Source organism: Cervus canadensis, chromosome 20 (assembly GCF_019320065.1).
Source record: "Cervus canadensis isolate Bull #8, Minnesota chromosome 20, ASM1932006v1, whole genome shotgun sequence".
NCBI lineage: Eukaryota > Metazoa > Chordata > Mammalia > Artiodactyla > Cervidae > Cervus > Cervus canadensis.
The window spans coordinates 1,688,047-1,707,543 of record NC_057405.1 but is presented as its reverse complement, the minus strand read 5'-3'; the positions used below and the strand labels follow the sequence as shown (position 1 = coordinate 1,707,543).

The 19,497-nt window shown below is 40.2% G+C and overlaps 1 protein-coding gene across 4 annotated transcripts in view; it reads left to right on the top strand.

The window, feature by feature from the left end:
- RARS2 (arginyl-tRNA synthetase 2, mitochondrial) overlaps nt 1-19,497 on the top strand; it is a 67,752-nt gene that overhangs the window by 20,031 nt on the left and 28,224 nt on the right. For all 4 annotated transcript variants that reach the window (XM_043439725.1, XM_043439728.1, XM_043439727.1 and 1 more), the window contains 4 exons: nt 1,491-1,593; nt 3,038-3,121; nt 9,698-9,795; nt 17,385-17,440. In XM_043439725.1, the coding sequence (XP_043295660.1) occupies nt 1,491-1,593; nt 3,038-3,121; nt 9,698-9,795; nt 17,385-17,440 (341 nt within the window). The remainder of the gene's footprint in view (nt 1-1,490; nt 1,594-3,037; nt 3,122-9,697; nt 9,796-17,384; nt 17,441-19,497) is intronic.

Sequence of the window (19,497 nt, the reverse complement as noted above, 5' to 3'; positions counted from 1 at the left end):
TAGCCATTTCCTTCTCCAGGGCATCTTCCCAACCTCGAGATCGTACTTGGATCTCCTGCATTGCAGGCGGATTCTCTACTGTCTGAGCACCAGGTTTTGTTCTCCTAGTCATCCGGTGACTGCAGCGGGTAGTTGCTTGTTAAACAGTTGCAGTTTTTGTGTGCGTGCAGAAGGAGGTTGGCTCAGGGTCTTTGTATTCTGCCGCCTTGGTCACTGCTCAAGGCTCAGGAAAATTCTTAATGGTTATTATTGACTAGATTCCTTAATGTAATCTGAAGTTACACAATTTTTTAGACATGTGTCTGGATTTCAAGAATGATAAGGAAGTTATTTGTGCTCCTCTGTTTTGTGTTGAAGTGAAAGTCGCACAGTCATGTCCGACTCTTTGCGACCCCGTGGACTATACAGTCCCTAGAATTCTCCAGGCCAGAATACTGGAGTGGGGAGCCATTCCCTTCTCCAGGGGATCATCCCAACCCAGGGATCGAACCCAGGTCTCCCACAGTGCAGGCGGATTCTTTGCCAGCTGAGCCACCAGAGAAACCCATGAGCAGGTGAGGGGCTAGAAATGGTCCAGACAGACAGTGGTCCAACCCAGCTGTTCTGCCCAGAGTCTCATTCTCTACTCCGTTATTAAACATTCAGTGTTGGTGATTATGTGGACGTTTGTATATTATTTTTATACCTTGAACAATTTCAAACTAGAGAAAATTTATAGAGACTAATGTAAAGAATACTCATGTTCACTTTCTAACATGTCAGGTCTTAATTTTTTCCAAATTTTGTTTTTTACACATCAAACATTAGTTACTGTTGAAGCCACCTGTATACCATCCTTCCTTAGAGACAACTGCTCTTTGCAGCAAATGATCGTTTTCACTAATCAGTTGCCTGGTTTCTTTCTTGGTTTCTTTGTTTTTGCATTGTTTCATCACCAACCCAATGAAAAGAATGGCTATGTCTGTCTCTTTAAGGAACTACTGGGTGTTAAGAATAATACTTTTCTCATGTTAAAATTCAGATTTCACCGTTTTTTAAAAATTTTGCTTTGGTCATCTGAAGGTCAGTGAAGAGGCTTGAAAGAAGGAAGTATTTGAAATAGTGGAGGAAAATTTGTAGAAGAGGTCAAGAGACTTGAGCTTTTTTCTGACTGTCTATTAGTTGCAGTAGACTTTTAGGGGAGACAGTGAACTTGCCAGACATCATTTTTCACATTTGTCAAATAAGGTGGTTGCTGTGTGTTTCTTACAGAGATACCATAATGCTACAGCTGGGTGATGGAAGAGGAAGAATTTTATAAGATAAAGTACTCAATCAGTACATAGTGATGATATTTCTAATTGCTTTGCTTTATATTTTGAAAGTGTAACTTCTTCTGATAAGAATATGTCAGTGTAGAGAACCCCAAAGTGATTAGTCTTTTTTTGTTGTTTTTACTCTGGTAACGTTCTTAAGGTAACAGTCTTTTCCTGTTTCTCGTCTGTCTTTAGAGAGGTAGCCGACTTCCAGCTTTCTGTGGATTCTCTATGGGAAAACAACAATGACCATTCACGACCAGACATTCAAATGCAAGCCATGAAACTGGCTGAGAAGGTACTTTAGCACTATTACCTCTTTTGACATTATAATAAACATGTTAAATAAAAAATATTCTGCAGGCTATGTCAGCCATAATAATGGATTTAATAGTGTGTCTTTGTTCAAGACTCCTTGGAAAGTATAATTTAAATTTTAGCTGCATACTATAAGGTTAGGATGGTTTTTGAAATTAGTTATGAAATACTTCTCTTGAGCTGACAGTATTCAGTTTTTTGATTAACTACTTATAGGAAGACTGAGTGTTAATTAAATTTATAGATTGAAGCTGGATGGACTTCTGAATTCTGGAGAACAAGTTTGATAAATTAGAACAGTGGGCTGCAGTTTTAAAAATGAGTTTCTGAGAAGATGAACATTAAAATATGAGAAGAAATGAAATGATAAGCTGTAAATAGAACCATGATTTCAGAGAAGTGGTTAGATGATTTAATAAACCTCTCTCATTTCTAATTTCTCTGATGGGCTCAGTATCTAACAGAGGAATTGAAAGGATTGTGGAGAATGACCACATCTGAATTGTTAGTGTTTAATACCTTCAGAAAGAAAACAGAAGGTTTGGGACAAAGTTGTTTGTTTTGTTTTAAATAGGATTACTGCATGTGATACTGAGGAAGGCCTGGGCAGCTGAAGAGCCCAAACTGTGAGAGTCACTTTCACAGGAAAATGTGTAGAGAATGAGTATGGCAGAGAGGCTCTGGTTGCTAAGTAGATGTTCGTGTGACCACAGAAATCACCCCAGATTTGTTTTCTTTTTTTGCCACACTGCACGCGGGACCTTAGTTCCCCAACGAGGAGTTGGACCCGCAGTCTCACCCCAGATTTTTATCAGGAAGCATGCCAGGAATAAAATTCTCCTAACTACAGTATTTATTTCCTCCTCCTCCCGTGAGTTCTCAAAAATGAAAACTGGTGGCTCCTCAGTAACACCAGGTATCTCTTGAAATAAACTTAGTGAGTCTCCCGGCTGCTTTGAACATCTGGTTGGCTAGAAATGGAAAGCGTGTTCATTAAAGACCAAATATTTAAATTTTTTACATATTTTATGGGGGTGTAAGTTGTTTTAGTGGAGGCCCTAACAGAGTATCATGTTCTATCACTCTTATGAAAGGTGGGTAAAATAGAGAGTTCATTGCATGTCATGGTACGTAAGGTGGGGGTAAAGTGATGGCTCCTTTTTTCCACATTAGAGAATTTGAGGTGAGAACATGGGAAAGAGGAAGAGAGAGTCTCTGAACAGAGTAGCATCCCAGTCGGGAAAGAAGAAAACGTGAGCACAAACGTAACGGCAGCTGGAGAGACCCGCTAAGCCCAAGTCCAGACGCATGGCTATGAGAGAGGACACACCTGCTGTCCTTGGAAGCCAGTTCCATAGGATTAGAGCTGCAGAACTCACTAGGCCTGTTTTATAACATTCCTGTTTCACTTCATATCTTTTCAGCTAAAATGTGACACAGTGGTGAGTGAAATCAGCGCTGGCCAGGGGACTGTGAATTTCAAAATCAACAGAGAGCTGCTAACAAAGGTGAGGCTGGTCACGGCCCAGTGGGTGCACCTTCTCCCGTTCCCCTGCTGCAGCGGCAGTGTTTTCCCTCCGGTTCTTAAACTGATCCCGCCGCCTCTTGCCTCAGACATTTTGCACGTTCTGATCCCACCGCCTGGAAACCCCCCAAGTTCAGTCTGCTTGTCCGGCACATCTTGATGTCCCCTGGCAGTGCCTTGCTGACCCCTTCATTCATTCGCGCTCTCACCGTGTATATGCCTCCTTGGCAGAATTTAACTGTAGTTGCTGTTTTACATTTTTCTTATTTGATGAATGCCTTTTGCCCTTTAAACTCTAATTTCCATTAGGGATTAAAGCATCTGTTTTTCTCACATACCCGGTTCCTAGTACAGCTCCAGGCCTGCAGTAAGTGCAAGATAACCGTTATTAAATGACTCAATGGACTCCGTATTGAATACAGGAAAAGTACTGCTGGGTGCCACCCTTTCGTAGCCTATAATCTGTTGGAAGCATAAGATGTATACAAGAAAAACCATAAGACTCTCTTTCTTTTAATAAAACAGTATGAACTTTCTTAAAGTGATTGGTATAGTAAGCATAAGAAAGACCAGAGATGGCGAAATAGGCTGACCTGAAGGAGCTGGGGAAACCTCACAGGGGAACTGGGTCTCTGCTGAGTGAGTGTGGAGGACAGGTACTCCTAGATAAGCAGGGGTGTGAGACCCTTTGAGTTTTATCTCAGTTGAACTTTAAAATTTATCATAATGCAGTTTGGTCTATTATTTAAAATAAAAAACACCATTGTTGGGTAGGTCAGGCTTTGTATATACTATGGTCTTTAATTGCAAATAAGGATAAAACCAAAACTTCTAATATAGTTTCTTACCAAGATTATGTAGTTTACAGATACTTACCCATCAGCCCTATAATTCTTCTGAAAGAGTTAGTGTTTCATGCTTGTCTTTAGATCTTTGAACTTTTTTCTTTTATCTTTTTTTCCCACTGTTATTTGAAGATTAAACTTGTTAAACCAAAATCTGTCACAGGGACAAGAAGGAAATTTGTTTTGAGCATGTTAAAAAGTGTCTCTGTCTTGTTGGGCTCTTGATAACATTTCTTGCCAACCTGGCAAACCGGTGAATCTGATGTCGCGTTTGAAATAAAGGGCCCTTTCCGCCGGCTGCTCTCGGTGTCTGCAGGAGGAGGGCGGCTCACCAGCGTGCCTTTCGGGTTTCAGGCCCCTCGATGGGCGCCAGTACTTTACTTTTTTTGTTTTCCCTGAGATGGGAAAATGTGCTATGGTAGATGAAGTTTGCCTTTATAGCCAGCTTAGCTGAAGGAGATGTGGTTTATATTTTGAGGCAAGGCATATATTTTGTTAATAATTTAAAATTTCAATGGTCGTGAGTTTTCATGCTTTATTACAATTAATTATGAGGTTTTTCTGTGGTATAAGGATGCCCGCTAGCTCACTTACTGAAAATATTCGCAAATCCCTCTCAGTTGACAATGCGGGGAAAGAGTAAGAGCTTTGAGGTCCAGCTGCTCTTCCGCATGTGGAAACCCTCGCTTCATTGTAACAACTTGGAGGCTCTGGATAATAACGTGACTTTATTGTCCTTCCTTAAAGGACAAGCAGGTTGCTTGCAGCAGCCCTGCCCAGTGTCACAGTAGAGATACACCCTAGAGAGCACCCATGGTTTGAGAAAGGAATGTTAAGCATTGTGCCTGTGTTATAAGTTATGATCTAATAGCGGTTCTTATCTGCTCAAAGCCTAATTTCTTCTACACTTGGCGCCATTATTTTGGGGCCTTAAACAATATTCATTTGTGAGTCTCAAGTTTCCAGATCACGTTGAAAAGAAAATTCAACCCTCTCAGGACCATTATAAAACTTTTTTTCCACTTTGAAGTTATCAAGATTAACATGCAGCCAGTGATCTATGTCCAAAACTTAATCATCAAGCAGAGAATTACGAGTTCGTCATTGCTTACACATGTACAAATTTAGCCTTGCATAAAATGTATCTGTTCATGCATTGCAATTGAGTTACTAATACTGGCAGAATTGGGATGATTAAATGTTAGCTCAGGTTTGGAACACTAATAGCAGTTTATACTGTCTTCATATAAATCATCCTCAAAGGTAGGAGGCTAAAATGTGAAATTAAAAGCAGTGCGAACTGCCACAGCTCTGGGACTAGATAATACATTTTTGGGGGCTGGAGGAACTTATCACTGTGAAGAGCTCTCACTTTGGCACCAGACTTGTTCCTGGGGCTTCCCTGATAGCTCAGTTGGTAAAGAATCTGCCTGCAGTGCGGGAGACCCTGGTTCAATTCCTGAGTTGGAAGATCTGCTAGAGAAGAGATAGGCTGCCCGCTCCAGTATTCTTGGGCTTCCCTGGTGGCTCAGCTGGTAAAAGAATCTGCCTGCAGCGTGGGACACCTGGGTTTGATCCCTGGGTTGGGAAGATCCGCTGCAGAAGGGGAAGGCTGCCCACTCCAGTGTTCTGGCCTGGAGAATTCCGTGGACTGTGTAGCCTGTAGGGTCACAGAGAGTCAGACGTGACTGAGCAACTTTCACTTTCACTTTTCAGAGATGACTTTCAGAAGCAACTGTAGCTTCAATTAATAGTTAGTTCAGTTTACAGGGAGGAAAAACAGAAAATGAGTTTTAACCACATAGGGAAAAAGCAAACAAAATCCTGTTTTTGTTTTTTGGGTTTTTTTGGTGTGCCTTAGAAATAAACAAGGAATAACCTCATTTTTTATTTCAGATACATGCAGTTTTATTTGCCAAATCCAACTGTGCATGCTCTTCCAAAACTTAAGGAAAAGAAAAAAGACTCATTTAAGTGTCTCTAACTTTGCTCATTATTTCACTAATTGAGTTTATGTCAGTAGGCAGTGGTCACATTCAAGTCATGTGTGGTCTCAGGTGAACACATGGAGAGAATGAATGATTAAGCACGTTTCAGCTACTAAGGAACTGACCTGTCATTCAAGCATTCTAACTTCATTAGAAGTTCTGTTGAAAGTTGTGGAGAAATACTGACCAATAAAGAATTCAATAAAATGGCAAAATCCATCTACAGAAAATGGAATTGGTGGTAGGGAAACAGAAAGTACCAGCCAGTTGGCATAGTCATTAATTGGCTGAAGCAACCCAAAAAGTGAAACTTTTGAAAGATTTAGTTTCTGTTAAGTTCTTTATGTACCTGCATTTACATTACCAAGTATATCTTACCTTTAAACATAAATATTGGTGAATAAATGACCCCTAACTTATTTCTCTTTTGTAATATCAGGGAACTTTACTAGCTCTCTGACATTCTTCTTTGTGCCCACTAATTCAATAAACTCCTTGCTTATTATTTCCCAGGGACTATATTACTGAAATCTAGAGACAAAATGGCATGTGTCCTGGCCTCAAGGAAAGAAAAGCATTGAAAAATCACGATGTAATGTGTAATGGCTAGACACTGGGATGAACCATATAAAGAAGGCATGTGTAAGATGCAATCCCAGTGTAAACAAAGAAGCACATAAATCTCTTCTTTTTTTCCTTCACTCCATCAAAGTAAATCTGTCTTGAGGAGGCAAAAGATAACCTTGAATTAGGATGAAAATAAAGAATATCCTTGGGAGATACGAGGGCAGGCATTCCAGGCAGAGGGGACAGTTGGGCCAGGGTACAAGTAAGAATACGGCGTTGTCTAGAAGTCAGAAGGTGACTGAGTCTGATTCGTACGTTGGATGGCCTGGGGAAGGATATGAAATTACACAGTGGGAAGGGCCTTACGTGCTCTGCCTGACAGTTACAGCTTTTTCCTCTCTCATTATTTCTGCGGTGTGTTATGTGTACCACAGGTGGCACCTGTGATGATTCTTTGGTATTATGCTAATGAAATTTATTTCATTTTAATCATTATATATTATGTTACTATAAAACAACACTTCTAACTTGTGATTTTTATCAGTATTACAGTGTGCTTTTCAACAAACCAATTTCCTCAAAATTAAAAAAGTAAAAATGATATGCATGTAAAAATCAAACCAGAAACTGTAAAGTCACTTAAGTGGTAAGAAATCATTGAAACCTTAAAACAGAAAGTAAATCATGGCCGACTCTTTTGTGACCCCATGGCCTTTAGCCCACCAGGCTCCTCCGTCCATGGGATTTCCCAGGCAAGAATACTGGAGTGGATTGCCATTTCCTCCTCCAGGGGCTCTTTCCAATCCAGGGATCGAACCTGCGTCTCCTCTATTGGCAGTTGGATTCTCTATCACTGAGCCACTAGGAAAGCCCATAGACCTGATTAAATATGTATATTATATAAGATAGGCATTACTTTTCTGTTTTAGTTTTTGTAGCAGTGTAGCTGACAGATGATGAGGGTCTAAACCAGAGGAGAGAACTAGAGTGATATGTAGGAGACAGCACATGCAGAGCTTGGTGATTAACAGATGACTGATTCTGGAGGTTGAGGGAAAAAGGTAGATCTTAGGAACTCCCAGGTCTCTGACTTGGTTAGCTGGAGGGTTCAGAGTGAAGTTTGTAGAAATGAAGAATGTAAAAAGAAGAGGAGTATGTTCTGTTTGAAGTGCCTGAGAGAGATGCTCAATCCTGAGTTGTGTAGATCAATCTGTAGCACACGATTCTGGTAGGTAAGTGGTGAAGTCTTAGGACTTTACACATAGGAGAAGTGTAAGTAAGGAGCTAGAAGCGAGAAAAGAGCGCAGCAAGGGAATCGAGTGGGCATTGAGAGAGGAATCTGCAAAGGAAAGCAAAAGTCAGGAGAATGATGTCACTGCAACCAAGGAAGGAGGGAGAAGGGAGTCGTCATCCATCAAAATGGTGCTTAAAAGTGGTTACCCCTGGGGAAGGCAGAAAGGGATGAGGATTAGCGCAGACTTTCGCCTTATCTCAATTTGTTTAATTTTTTTAATTTTACAAAAAATGAATTGATAAAAATAATAAACACAACTTAAGTATTCAGCTGGGTTGACATTTAAAATACTGATTTTGAGAACACCTTCAGTGAAGCAGTAGAGAAAGAAACTATATATAGTTAGCAGGTGGGTTGAATTGTCAGTGAATGCTTTGGAAGCGAAGCACATAAGGTAGTCTTTTTTTTTTTTATAAGGTAGTCTTAAAGGTTTTTTTTTTGTTTGTTTGTTTATGCCAGAGAAATCAATTATTCAAGAGTCATTTCTTAAAAGAGAATTGTAACTGTCAGTACCTTTTTTGGAGTCTGCCATGCCTTACATAAAAAGGGATAGAAGGTGAAAAGGCTGGATAAGCCTTAACCTCTGAGTGATCCAAGTATGAATTACCTGTAACATTTACCGCCCTACTTGCAATCTCCTTGTGACCCATATTCTTGGAGTAACAAACACTGAATGGGTCCCTCGTGTGCTGTAGACAGTACTGTATTTAATGTCTATATAATCCTTTCTCTGTGCGGCTTAATGCACAGTGTCAGTGAAGGATTTTCTCTGTGTCTGAACCTTAACTTCTGAGCCTAGCTCTTGCATCAGTTAAATGGGAAATGTGGCCCATTTTAAGATTGTAAGGCTTAAAGATAACAGAAGTTTCTAGACTTGAGCCTCGCACTCTATAGAGGCTTCTTAAAAGTGTTGCTTTGTTGCCTCCTGCTGCCTTTCTTCCTTTTCGGTTTAGTGACTGTCTTAACCAGCCCTAATGATAGAATTCTTCATGTCAGAAACTACATTTTTAGGACTTAAAATCCTGTTTGTGGAACAAAATCAGTAAAAGAGTAAGTAAAAATCTATCAGTCATTTCAAAATCCTACAATAAAAAATAAATAATGAATAAATGCATCATCACCCTTAGCAAAAAATAAAGTATGAATTTTGTGACCTATATAGTAATTCTATGGTGAATAACTAAAACTTAACCTGGAATATGTTTTGACAGTTTCTGTGGTATTGCCTCATTTCTTACTTGGCCAAGAGGCGCTTGAGTTATGATTTTTATTTGTTTTCTGCCGTTACTGAGGTCATCAGTATCACAGAAGTAGCAGCACCATGCCGAGTTAACACTTAAGCTGTGGAGTGAGCAAAGTTTTTGCAGTGTGACCTAGGGAAAGTTACTTAACCAGTCTGAGCTTCTGTTTCCTCGCTTGTAAAAGTAATACTCATTTCAGGGTAGTAGTAAGGAGTAATATATATAATACATATAAAATGTTTAGTACAGTGCCTGGCTTGTAATCTGCATTCAATAAATATTAGATGCTGCTTCTGGTTTTATTGTTGCTATTTGCTATGGGACTTTTGGCAGTTATCCCTCTAAACTTGAGTTTCTCCATCTGTAAAATACCTACATCATTGGCTGCCGTGAGGATGAATAGACATGATGTGTAACAGGGCACAGAGGCCCCACAGATGTTAACTTGTGTCACGACTGCTCTGATTAGCATTAGCGATCAAAGGAGGCAGTGCTGCTAACTGCTGTAAAATTCTCAGCTCCGTAAATCAGAATGAGAAAATTAGCAAGAATTAGTTCCCAGTAACAAATTAAGAAAATTGCAGTTTTTCTGTATCATTAAATCCCATACCTTTTACTCTTTAGACTGTACTGCAACAGGTGATTGAAGATGGCTCAAAATATGGATTAAAAAGTGAACTTTTTTCTGGCCTCCCCCAGAAGAGGATCGTGGTTGAATTCAGGTGAGTACCTACCGATCATATGCATTCGTTGATCAACTGACTGGGCAGGTGGGTGTTTTACTGTTATCATCTAGGTCTCACAAAATTACACATGGAAAAATGAAAAATCAGTGAGCTTATGTTCTTAAAGTCACAGTGAGTTGATCATTAAACCATGAATAAAACTTGTTGAAATTTAACCAAAAAAAGTACCTAATGGTTATTATGGGTTTTTTCCTTTATTAATTATGTATTAATAGATTTTTTGTTTTTTTAGAAGATCTAGTTCTTCATTTTAGTGGACTCTTAAGGTACATATAATGGTTACTATCATATTAAGAATTTCAAAGTAATATAGTTACTGGAAAACAAGCTTTTTGTGCTTGTGACATATGTGTATGTATTTTTAGCTTTATTGAGGTATAATTGACAAAATTATAAGGTAACGTGTGCAGCATGATTTGATAAATATACACACACACACACACACAGTGGGAGGATTTCCCCAACTGAGTTATTTAAAAGCTCTGTCACCTTACGTATTTACTTCTTTGTTTGTGTGAGAACATATGTTCTACTTGCTTAACAAGTTTCCGTTATACAAGACAGTGTTATCAAGTATACTCTCCACGTTATACTTTAGATCCTCAGTACTTATTTGTCTTACAGCCAGAAGTCTAAACCTTTTACCAGCCTCCTCCTATTTCCCCTGGCCTCCGGCCTCTGACAGCTACTTCTCTATTCTGTTTCTAGAGTGTGACTGTTTAGTCTTTAGATCTGACATGTACGTGATAGCATGCAGTGTTTGTCTCTGTCTGTCTGCTCATTTCACTTGGCATAATGCCCTACAGTTCCATCCGTGCTGTTGCAAGTGACAGAATTCCCTTTGTTTTTAAAAGCTGAATCACAGTCCATCATATAGACACACCACATTCTCCTTACCCTTCATCTGCGGATGGACACCTCGATTGTTTCCGTACCTTGGCGACTGTGAATAATGCTGCAGTGCACATGGAGATCAGATGTCTCTTCAGGATACTGATTTTCTTTCCTTCGGATATATGCCCAGGAATGGAATTGCTGGTGGCTCAAACGGTAAAGAGTCCACCTGCAATGTAGGAGACCTGGGTTCAATCCCTGGTTTGGGAAGATCCCCTGGAGAAGGACATGGCAACCCACTCTAGTGTTCTTGCCTGGAGAATCCCCATGGACAGAGGAGCCTGGCGGGCTACGGTCCATGGGGTCTCAGAGTTGGACACGCCTGAGTGACTGAGCACACACATTCGGATTATCCCAGATCAGGCGCCTTTGTGCTCTTTGCAAGTTCCCATACGGCCTGGCATACTTTCTTTTTGGCCTGAGATGTTCCAGTCTTACGTAGACCTGGAATTGTCCCATTTCTCCCAAGAAGTCCTACTTCCCTTTTTGTGAGGAAGGTATTTAGAAGCCAAGTTCCGGCTATTGGAGTGCATATTACTACTGGAACTCAATATTTACTGATGTTACCAATTCAGATCCAACATCCCAGGGTCCATTATATGAAATGCATATTATTTAAAATTACCAGAAAGATAGCTTAATGTTTTAACATGGCTCTGCATAGTCTTCATAATAACTTTCTTACATGCCATCAATAAAACCATCTAATCTTTGAATTGTTCTTAGGTAACCAAAAAAGAAAAAGCTATCACTTGGACCGCTCATGACCATTTTTTGGAGAAATTGTATTTGCCTTATTCAAAGCTAAGGAAGAGTGTCGATGAGCTGTTTTCTCACTTAACTAGAACTTGCTAGAGTCTTTGTCTTAGTACATGTTTTTGTGGAAGATTTTTTTAAGTGGATGTGGTAAATACGATTTCCAGTTTCTTAACTCATAATTTATTGTGATAACTTAAACTTAGTTATGATTAGCACCTGGATAATCAGAGGTGAATGGGGTTTATTTGTACTGTCTTCTGCCACTCAATCCTGTTCTTAGAAAAAGCAGACCCTCTAAGACTTGGTAAACTCGTCTGTGTGTGACAAGGATTGATTGCTGAGTAAGCTAACCTTCTCATGGAGCAGATACAGATTATGAGTAAATCTTGTGCCACCAGTGTGCCCCAATCAGGATGTTTAAAGTTTAAAGTTGTTGCGTCGAAAGAGCAAAGAGACCTCTGCAGTCATCCGCACAGCAGAGAGGAGCTACACTAAGGCCGTCCCCCAAAGAAAGCTGCTTGTCGTTTCAGTGATCTCTTGCATAACAAGCCACTACAAAACTTGATGCGGGGAATGGCAAGCTTTAGCTCATGGGCAAAATCCAGCCTGCTGTGTTTTTGTAAGTTTGGAATACAGTCTTAGATGTTCATTTACTTATTGTCAGAGTGGCTACTTTGATACTCTAATGGCAATTGAGTACAATAGACAAATAATTGAGATAGAGACCAGATGGCCTAAAATATTTACTGTCCGGCTCTTTAAGAAAAAGTTTGCCACACTACTGATGAGTGTTTTAGAACAACAACCAGTTGTTTTATGTTTCATGTATAGACCAGGAAACTGGGGAGAGCATCGCCTAATGGTTTTTTTGGTTGCCTGTGGCCACTTAAGCAACTCTGGTCATCTAGACATTATACTAGGGCTAGAAATCCAGGTAACTCATTTACTTTTCTGCTTTCTCACCTGTGGACTGGCCAGCCATCTGTCTGTATTCTCTCTCCAGCAGAGTAGCCATGCCTCTTTACAAAGGTGCTCAGGACTCCAAAGCAGTAAAACATCTGGTCTTACCATCACTTATGACCACTGGTCAAAGCAGGCCACAAGATCATCCCTGACTCGGGGCAGGGAAGTAGATTATATCTCTTAATGAAAGAGTGGCAGAGAGTGTGTGGACACTTTGAATTCTTTTCCTTCTGTCTTTACAGTGATGCAGCATACGTACCCTTCTGGGGAGGCACCTCAGTACTGTTACGCTCCTCGCTCTCACCTAACCAGCAGTAGGGGAATATCAGGAGGAAGGTGGTATAGTATCTGCTACTGCACATTCGCCCTTGAAATAGTGCTGTTGCCAGTTTCTTGAAACGTGAGAAGTTGCCACCCGTGCTCCTTAATGTTCACTTCCTCGTTACCATCCCTTCTCCCCAACCAAAATCAAAACACCAAGACTAGTCTTGCTTAGTCATTGATTCTTTGGTTTTTCTCCAGAGCTTTTATTTCCCATATAATACTCATTTTTGTTTATGATGATAAGAAATGTCTAAAAATAGCCTGTTGCATTTGAGTTGCATTCTGGCGGCTTTTGAAGTGCGGTGTGTTCACTCACAGGTTCGCCTCTCTCAGCCTGTCCCCAGGGAGTTAAGGAACGCTGGGACTTCCGCAAGCGCCCGATCACCGATGGAAGCAGAGTCCGCTTCCCGGCCGTCGTCTCTGCTTTCTCTTAGGTTTCATCCGGCATTGGTGCGGGCCTAGAGCTGCTTCCTCCCTTAGAAGTGTTCCAGATTCTGTGATTCTTACTGTGGTTTCAAAAGAGACAGAGAGGTAGATGGGAGGGTAACAAGTGATAGGAAACATCCTTCCTGAATTTCTTCTGAAAATGAGAGACGGGGGAAGAGAGAACTTATTTAAATGTATAGTATCCTTAATAGACCAGGTGACTTCACCCCAGAGTGAAGAGAGAGAAACTCTGGGTTCAAGAAACTGCCCCAGGGACTTCCCTGGGGGCCCAGTGCTTGAGAGCCCTCCTCCCAGTGCAGGGCTGAGGGTCGGTCCCTGGTCGGGAACTTAGATCTCACCCGCCTTGGGGCCAAAATGGCGGAGCATAAAACAGAAGCAGTGTTGTAACAGGTTCAGTGAAGAGTTTTTAAATGGTCCACATCAAAAGAAATCTTTGAAAAGTAGAAACTTGGCCCTTAAATTGAGATGATGATGGTGATGCTAGGTCAAGGAGCGTGCCCAGAGTCACAGAGCTAACTCTGAATCCTGTATGTTTAACCTTTACTGCCTCCGTGGTACAGTGACATATGGTTAGCTTCCCCATATTTTGTCAGACCCAGGAGGAGTGTGATAAAGTGCCAGGGTAGGTGGCTGTCTGCCCTGGACTCTGGTTGTCCCCGGTGGGCAGAGTAAGACCTGAAGCGTCAGCAGCGGTCGCCTCTCTCCTGAGCCAGCCCTTCCTCTTGTGTTCAGATCTAATCTTCAGGAGCACAGTCAGCAGCGGCAGCCGTTCTTCTCTTGTACCAACACGTGTTTCCCCACCCGCTGCTGTTCCTCCATGTGAAGTGTACCCACAAAACAAATTGACCTCTGGGAAGATGGGAGTCCAGGAGATCAGGGTACCAGTTTTCACTTAGTAACTGATTCAGTCGTCTAGAATGGAACAGTTTATTTCTCTAGTCTCTTATGTGTGGAAAATAAGAGTAATAATATCTCTTTTCTTACAAGATTGAGGAAATTACATGAAGTAATACTTCAGAGTTCCAGTAAAGCATCCAAGTTGTAATCCATAGTAGTTACTTTGGTTGCCAAAGGAATTGAATTTGTATTTTCCATCTCATTGTATTCCCTTCTGAGTAGGAATGTGGTGCCAGAGAATGTCAAATTGATATTTCAAGGGAGGTTTTTTGAAGCTCTAGACAGATTTTTCTTTTAATTCTAAAGAAAAAGTATCAAAGTTCTAGCCAACAGGCACATTAAAAGATGTTCAACACTGCTAATCATCAGAGAAATACAAATCAAAACCACAATGAGATATCACCTCACACCTATCAGAATGGGTATCATCAGAAAGGTCACAAATAACAAATGTTGGCAAAGATGTGAGAAAAGGGAACCCTGGTGCACTGTTGGAGAGAATGGAAATTGGTAAAGCCACTGTGGAAAACAGTATGGAGGTTTTTCAAAAAACTAAAAATAAAACTACCATATGATCCAGCAATATCTCTCCTGGGTATATATCTGAAGGAAAAAAAACACTAAAAAGACTCATGCACCCCAGCATTCACAGCAGCATTATTTACACTAGCCAAGATATGGAAATAATCTATGTGTCCATGAACAGATGGATGGGTAAAGATGAGGTTTGTGTGGAATACCACTCAGCCATAACAAAGAATGAAAATTACCATTTGCAACAGCAGAGATGGACTTGGAGGGCATTGTACTAAATGAAATAAGTCAGAGGAAGACAAATGCTCATGTTATTATTTATAGGTGGAATCTAAAAATTAAGCTAACGAAACAACAGAAAAGAAACAAGCACAGACAGAGAGCACAGACTTGGGGTTCCCAGGGGGAGGGGCGAGGCGGGGCGGGGCAAGACCTGCAGACTGCCGCGTCTGAACGAGCTGCACGGATGGACCGTGCCGCACGGGGCAGCATCTTACAGCAACTTTAAATGGAGCTTTTTCTTTAGAGGTTGCGATTCACCGTTGTGCACCTGAAACATAGAATGTAAACCAACTGTACTTTTTTGCATTTTTAAAAATGCAAAAGCTATGCAAAAACTGTATTATTAGCTAGTATTTTTATTAGAGAACAACCTTAGTTTTTAACAATTCAAAGAGGACAAAGGCTGTGCAGTGAGAAGGCAGTGTCCCCCCTGCCCCAGAGCCTCCTGTTTCCTTACTCAGACAGTCGGCGATGTCAGTTTCCTGCTTACCCGCCTAGAGATCATACACCTTTAGACAATGTATCTTACATTCCTTTAATATCAGCACATCCATGGCCAGCTTATTTTTAGTTTTTTATAGTTTTCCCTTTAAATCAGCTATATTGAGGTATAATTATACAGTACAGTGCAAATCATTGTATTTCAACATGCAGTTTAATGAGTTTTATCAAAGATGCCAGGTCACATAACCACCACTACCGGTTATGATACCACAATTTCTGTCTTTTTTTTTTTTTTTTTTTAACCTTCGTCTGTATTACTCCCTTTTATTCTGCTTACTTGGGATTTAGTTTGAGCCTCCCTTTCTAGTTTCTTAAAGGAGAGTCTTCAATTATTGATTTGAAACCTTTCTTCTGTTCTGATATAAACATTGTCACAGTATAGATTGGTCTGCTTTAGCTACACCTCAGGAATTTGCTAGTAAGGAGGCAGTCCTGAGGGTCACCCTGTTGGCTGACCTTCTCCTGGGGATCACAGTCCTTCACCGTCCTGTTCAATGTCATGAAACCAGTGTTCCATAGATCTTTCTAGTTTTCTAGTTGTTTAAGGCAGAAGGGTAATTAAGCCTAAGCCTTGTTCTTCTCTCTTCTTCTCTTGACTAGAAGCAGGAGATTACTTATTTTTTAATCCCATAGAAGAATATTTGCTTTCTTTCTAAATAACGATTACACGAATTTCCTTATAGTTTCATAATTTCACAATTGTATACAGATATCTGTCAGATCAAGGTTTTAAACTGTAATACCTTTAAAAAGGTAAATAACAAGGCTTTGGAGACAGACCACAAGTAAGCTCTTGTTTTTACCACTTTTAACTAGCTGTGTCCTAGTTAATATCTTTTTTTAATATTGAAAACTTAGGAAATTTTCAAACATACACAAAAGAGAGAAAATGTATATTAAGCTCCATATGCTCATCATCTATGTTCAAGAGTCCTCAAGATATTGCCAAATGTACTTCATTATCTTTTTTCCTTTTTGTGTCTCAATTTTCTCGTCAAAAATAAGAGATGAGAGTACCTCACACCACAGTTCTTCTGACTGTTGAGTCAGTGCCTGTAACGTGCGTCAGGCTGCCTGTCGGGGAGTGAAGGTGTTTTAGAAGCATTAGGTGTCGATAAATCTTAATTGCAACTTCTCAAACACCAAGAGTAACAAATGTGTTGCTTGAGAATTTGGAATGGTAAATTCTATTTCTGGTTATCCTGGGAAGCTTTCCACATAAATATTTTTATATTTTTGTTTTAATTTCTGATACAGTAAATATTGATAGATACTACTCATATAAACAAAATTCCTTTGGGGTCCACAATAATTTTTAGACATTAAAGAATTGAGAACCAGCGCACTAAACTTAATTTCTAATAACGTACCTTGTTTGTGTCAAAACAATCTCTCTGAATTTCTTCCTCTTTTTACCAGGCCTCTGCTGTATCCGCTTGCTAAGTGTGCTGCTTCTGTGTATGTTACGTGACTCCTTCTTGAGACACAGGATCAATTTCCTAAGGATGGTTCTTTCTGAGATCTAATTTATCTTTGCTCTAAATGTCTAATTTTTAAAAATTATTTATTTTTGGTTGCGCTGGGTCTTCATTGCTGCGCACGGGCTTTATCTAGTTTTGGCGAGCAGGGGCTACTCTTCATTGCAGTATCTTCTCCTGTTACGGACCACAGGCTCTATGCGCATGGGCTTCAGTAGTTGTGGTACATAAGCTTAGTTGCTCCTTGGCATGTGAAATCTTCCCGGCCTAGGGATCAAACCTGTGTCTCCTTCACTGGCAGGCAGATTCTTATCCACTGTACCAGCAGGGAAGTCCTCTAAATGTCTAAATTTTTAACTGTCTTTGTCCAAAATTACCAAAGGCTTTTGTCTACAATTATATTAAACTATAGCTATGACCTAATTCATTTTAGAATTCTTGTTTGTAGAACAGAAAAAAATAACTTTTACAATTATCTTGCAGTTCACCTAATGTTGCCAAAAAATTTCACGTTGGACATTTGCGTTCTACCATCATAGGTAAGTGCTGTTAGTTTCACATAAAGTACTGAACATGACTTTTGGAGCAGCATTTGGTAATTACAGTCTTATGGTTTAATGCTTAAGTAGCAAAAGGACAAAGAAACAAAAAAAATGAAGTTTATATGAGCTTAATGCTAGTTAAATATGACCCCAAAATGAAAAAAATTGGTTTAAAAATGACAAAAAGAAATTTGTTTCAAAACCAAAAGATTGACTCAGAAACCAGGTATGTATATTTTGATTTTAACTTGTTAAAAGTATGTATGCATATTAAGAAGAACTGAAAGATGCATAAATGAAAACAGTTATATGGGGTTGATAGTCATCCTCCCAATTTTTTTTGTTCATATATTTTGTTTTAAAAAATAAACATTCTGAGTCATATGAGTACTAACTGGAGTTTTCAAGACTGAAAATTGAAACAGGACTCTCCTAACAAAGATTACTGTAATACTTCTTGGTTGTAATGGTTGAGTGTACAGCAGACTTATGATTTCTATTAAAACTTGACATTATATAGTAGCCCATCTTAAAACTGCAGTTACAATTGTGTAATATTAGAATTGGAAGGGACTTTAGAGTTTATCTCATGTAATCTGTCTTCCAGTATAGAAATCTGTCTTTTGCATACTTAAAAGAAAGTGATTTAATCTATACTGGAATACTTTAAAGATTTGGAGAATGTCCATATTTGTGGAATAGGTTATATTGCACTATAGTCAGCTCTCGTTGTTACAAAGTTCTCCAGCAGCATTATAAGAGAGGAAATGACAGGACTTGACAAAAAAGAATATAAGAAATAATACTGTATAAGAAAAGCTATGTAAGTCAAAAGCATGGGAGTAATTGATGGGTAAAGCATGATAAACTTGTTTGACAGTTGTTAAGGGACATGCTTGAACCAGGAAGAGATAATATTTATTGAAACTTACCATGTTAAGTGTTTCCATGTGTTATCTGAACTAGTTTCACAGTAGCCCTGATTAGTAAGTCCTGTTGGTTATAGATGAGGAAACTCAGACACCAAAAGTAACTCCCCAAACCAGAAAGCTAGTAAAGTATAGCAGCAAGGATTTGAAATTAGGCGGCCTAATTCCGAAAGCCTAGGTTCAGGCATTTAGTTGGATTTATAAGCCAATAGGTGTTTCCCTGGTGGCTCAGCTGGTAAAGAATCTGCCTGCTCTGCAGGAGACCCCAGTGTTCATGGGCTTCCCTGGTGGATCAGATGGTAAAGAATCTGTCTGCAATGCTGGAGACCTGGGTTGGGAAGATCCCCTGGAGGAGGGCATGGCAACCTACTCCAGTATTCTTGCTTGGAGAATCCCCATGGACAGAGGAGCCTGACGGGCTACGGTCTATGGTGTTGCAAAGAGTTGGACTCGATTAAATGACTAAGCACACACGAGATAATAAGGTACTACAAAAAACGAGGGATACAGTCTCAGTGCCAGCTGCGAAAGGTGAATTCTGTTGCTGGGACTGTGTCATTTGGGGAAGTCTAGAAGTAGGGAAACTGGAGAAGTAGCTACTGTAACTTGTCAGCTAGGCCTATTGGTTATTTGCAGAAAACTAGATCTCTAGTAAAAGCAGGAGGGAATTTACAATGGGATATTGAATAGCTTGCAGAGTTGTTGGGAGTGCTAAAGACTCTTTGGATTAAGCTTACATAGATGATGCCCAAAACTACCACAGAACTTCATCATCAAGGGAGCTTCTGCCTTTTCTTCGATTACTGCCGCTGCCAGAGTCAGGAACCTACCATTATTCCTGGTTTATTGTACCTTCGAGAATTCAGAGAAGCAAAAGAGGTCACCCCATCCTGTCTTTCACCTCCCTTGGAAGTTGAGTGACAGGACACTAGGACCTCCAGAAGTGACGCCACTAAGAGTCAGAGCCTGCACCACTGTGCTTTTCAGAAAAGTAAAGGGAGCTCGCTGCTCACCGTCTCGGTCACAAAGGGAGTGGGCCTGCTTGCCCGTGACTTCTGGAACCCTCACTGCGGGAGGCTCCGGGGTCTGTGATTGTCAGCTTCCCAGCCTCTGCAGTATGTGCAG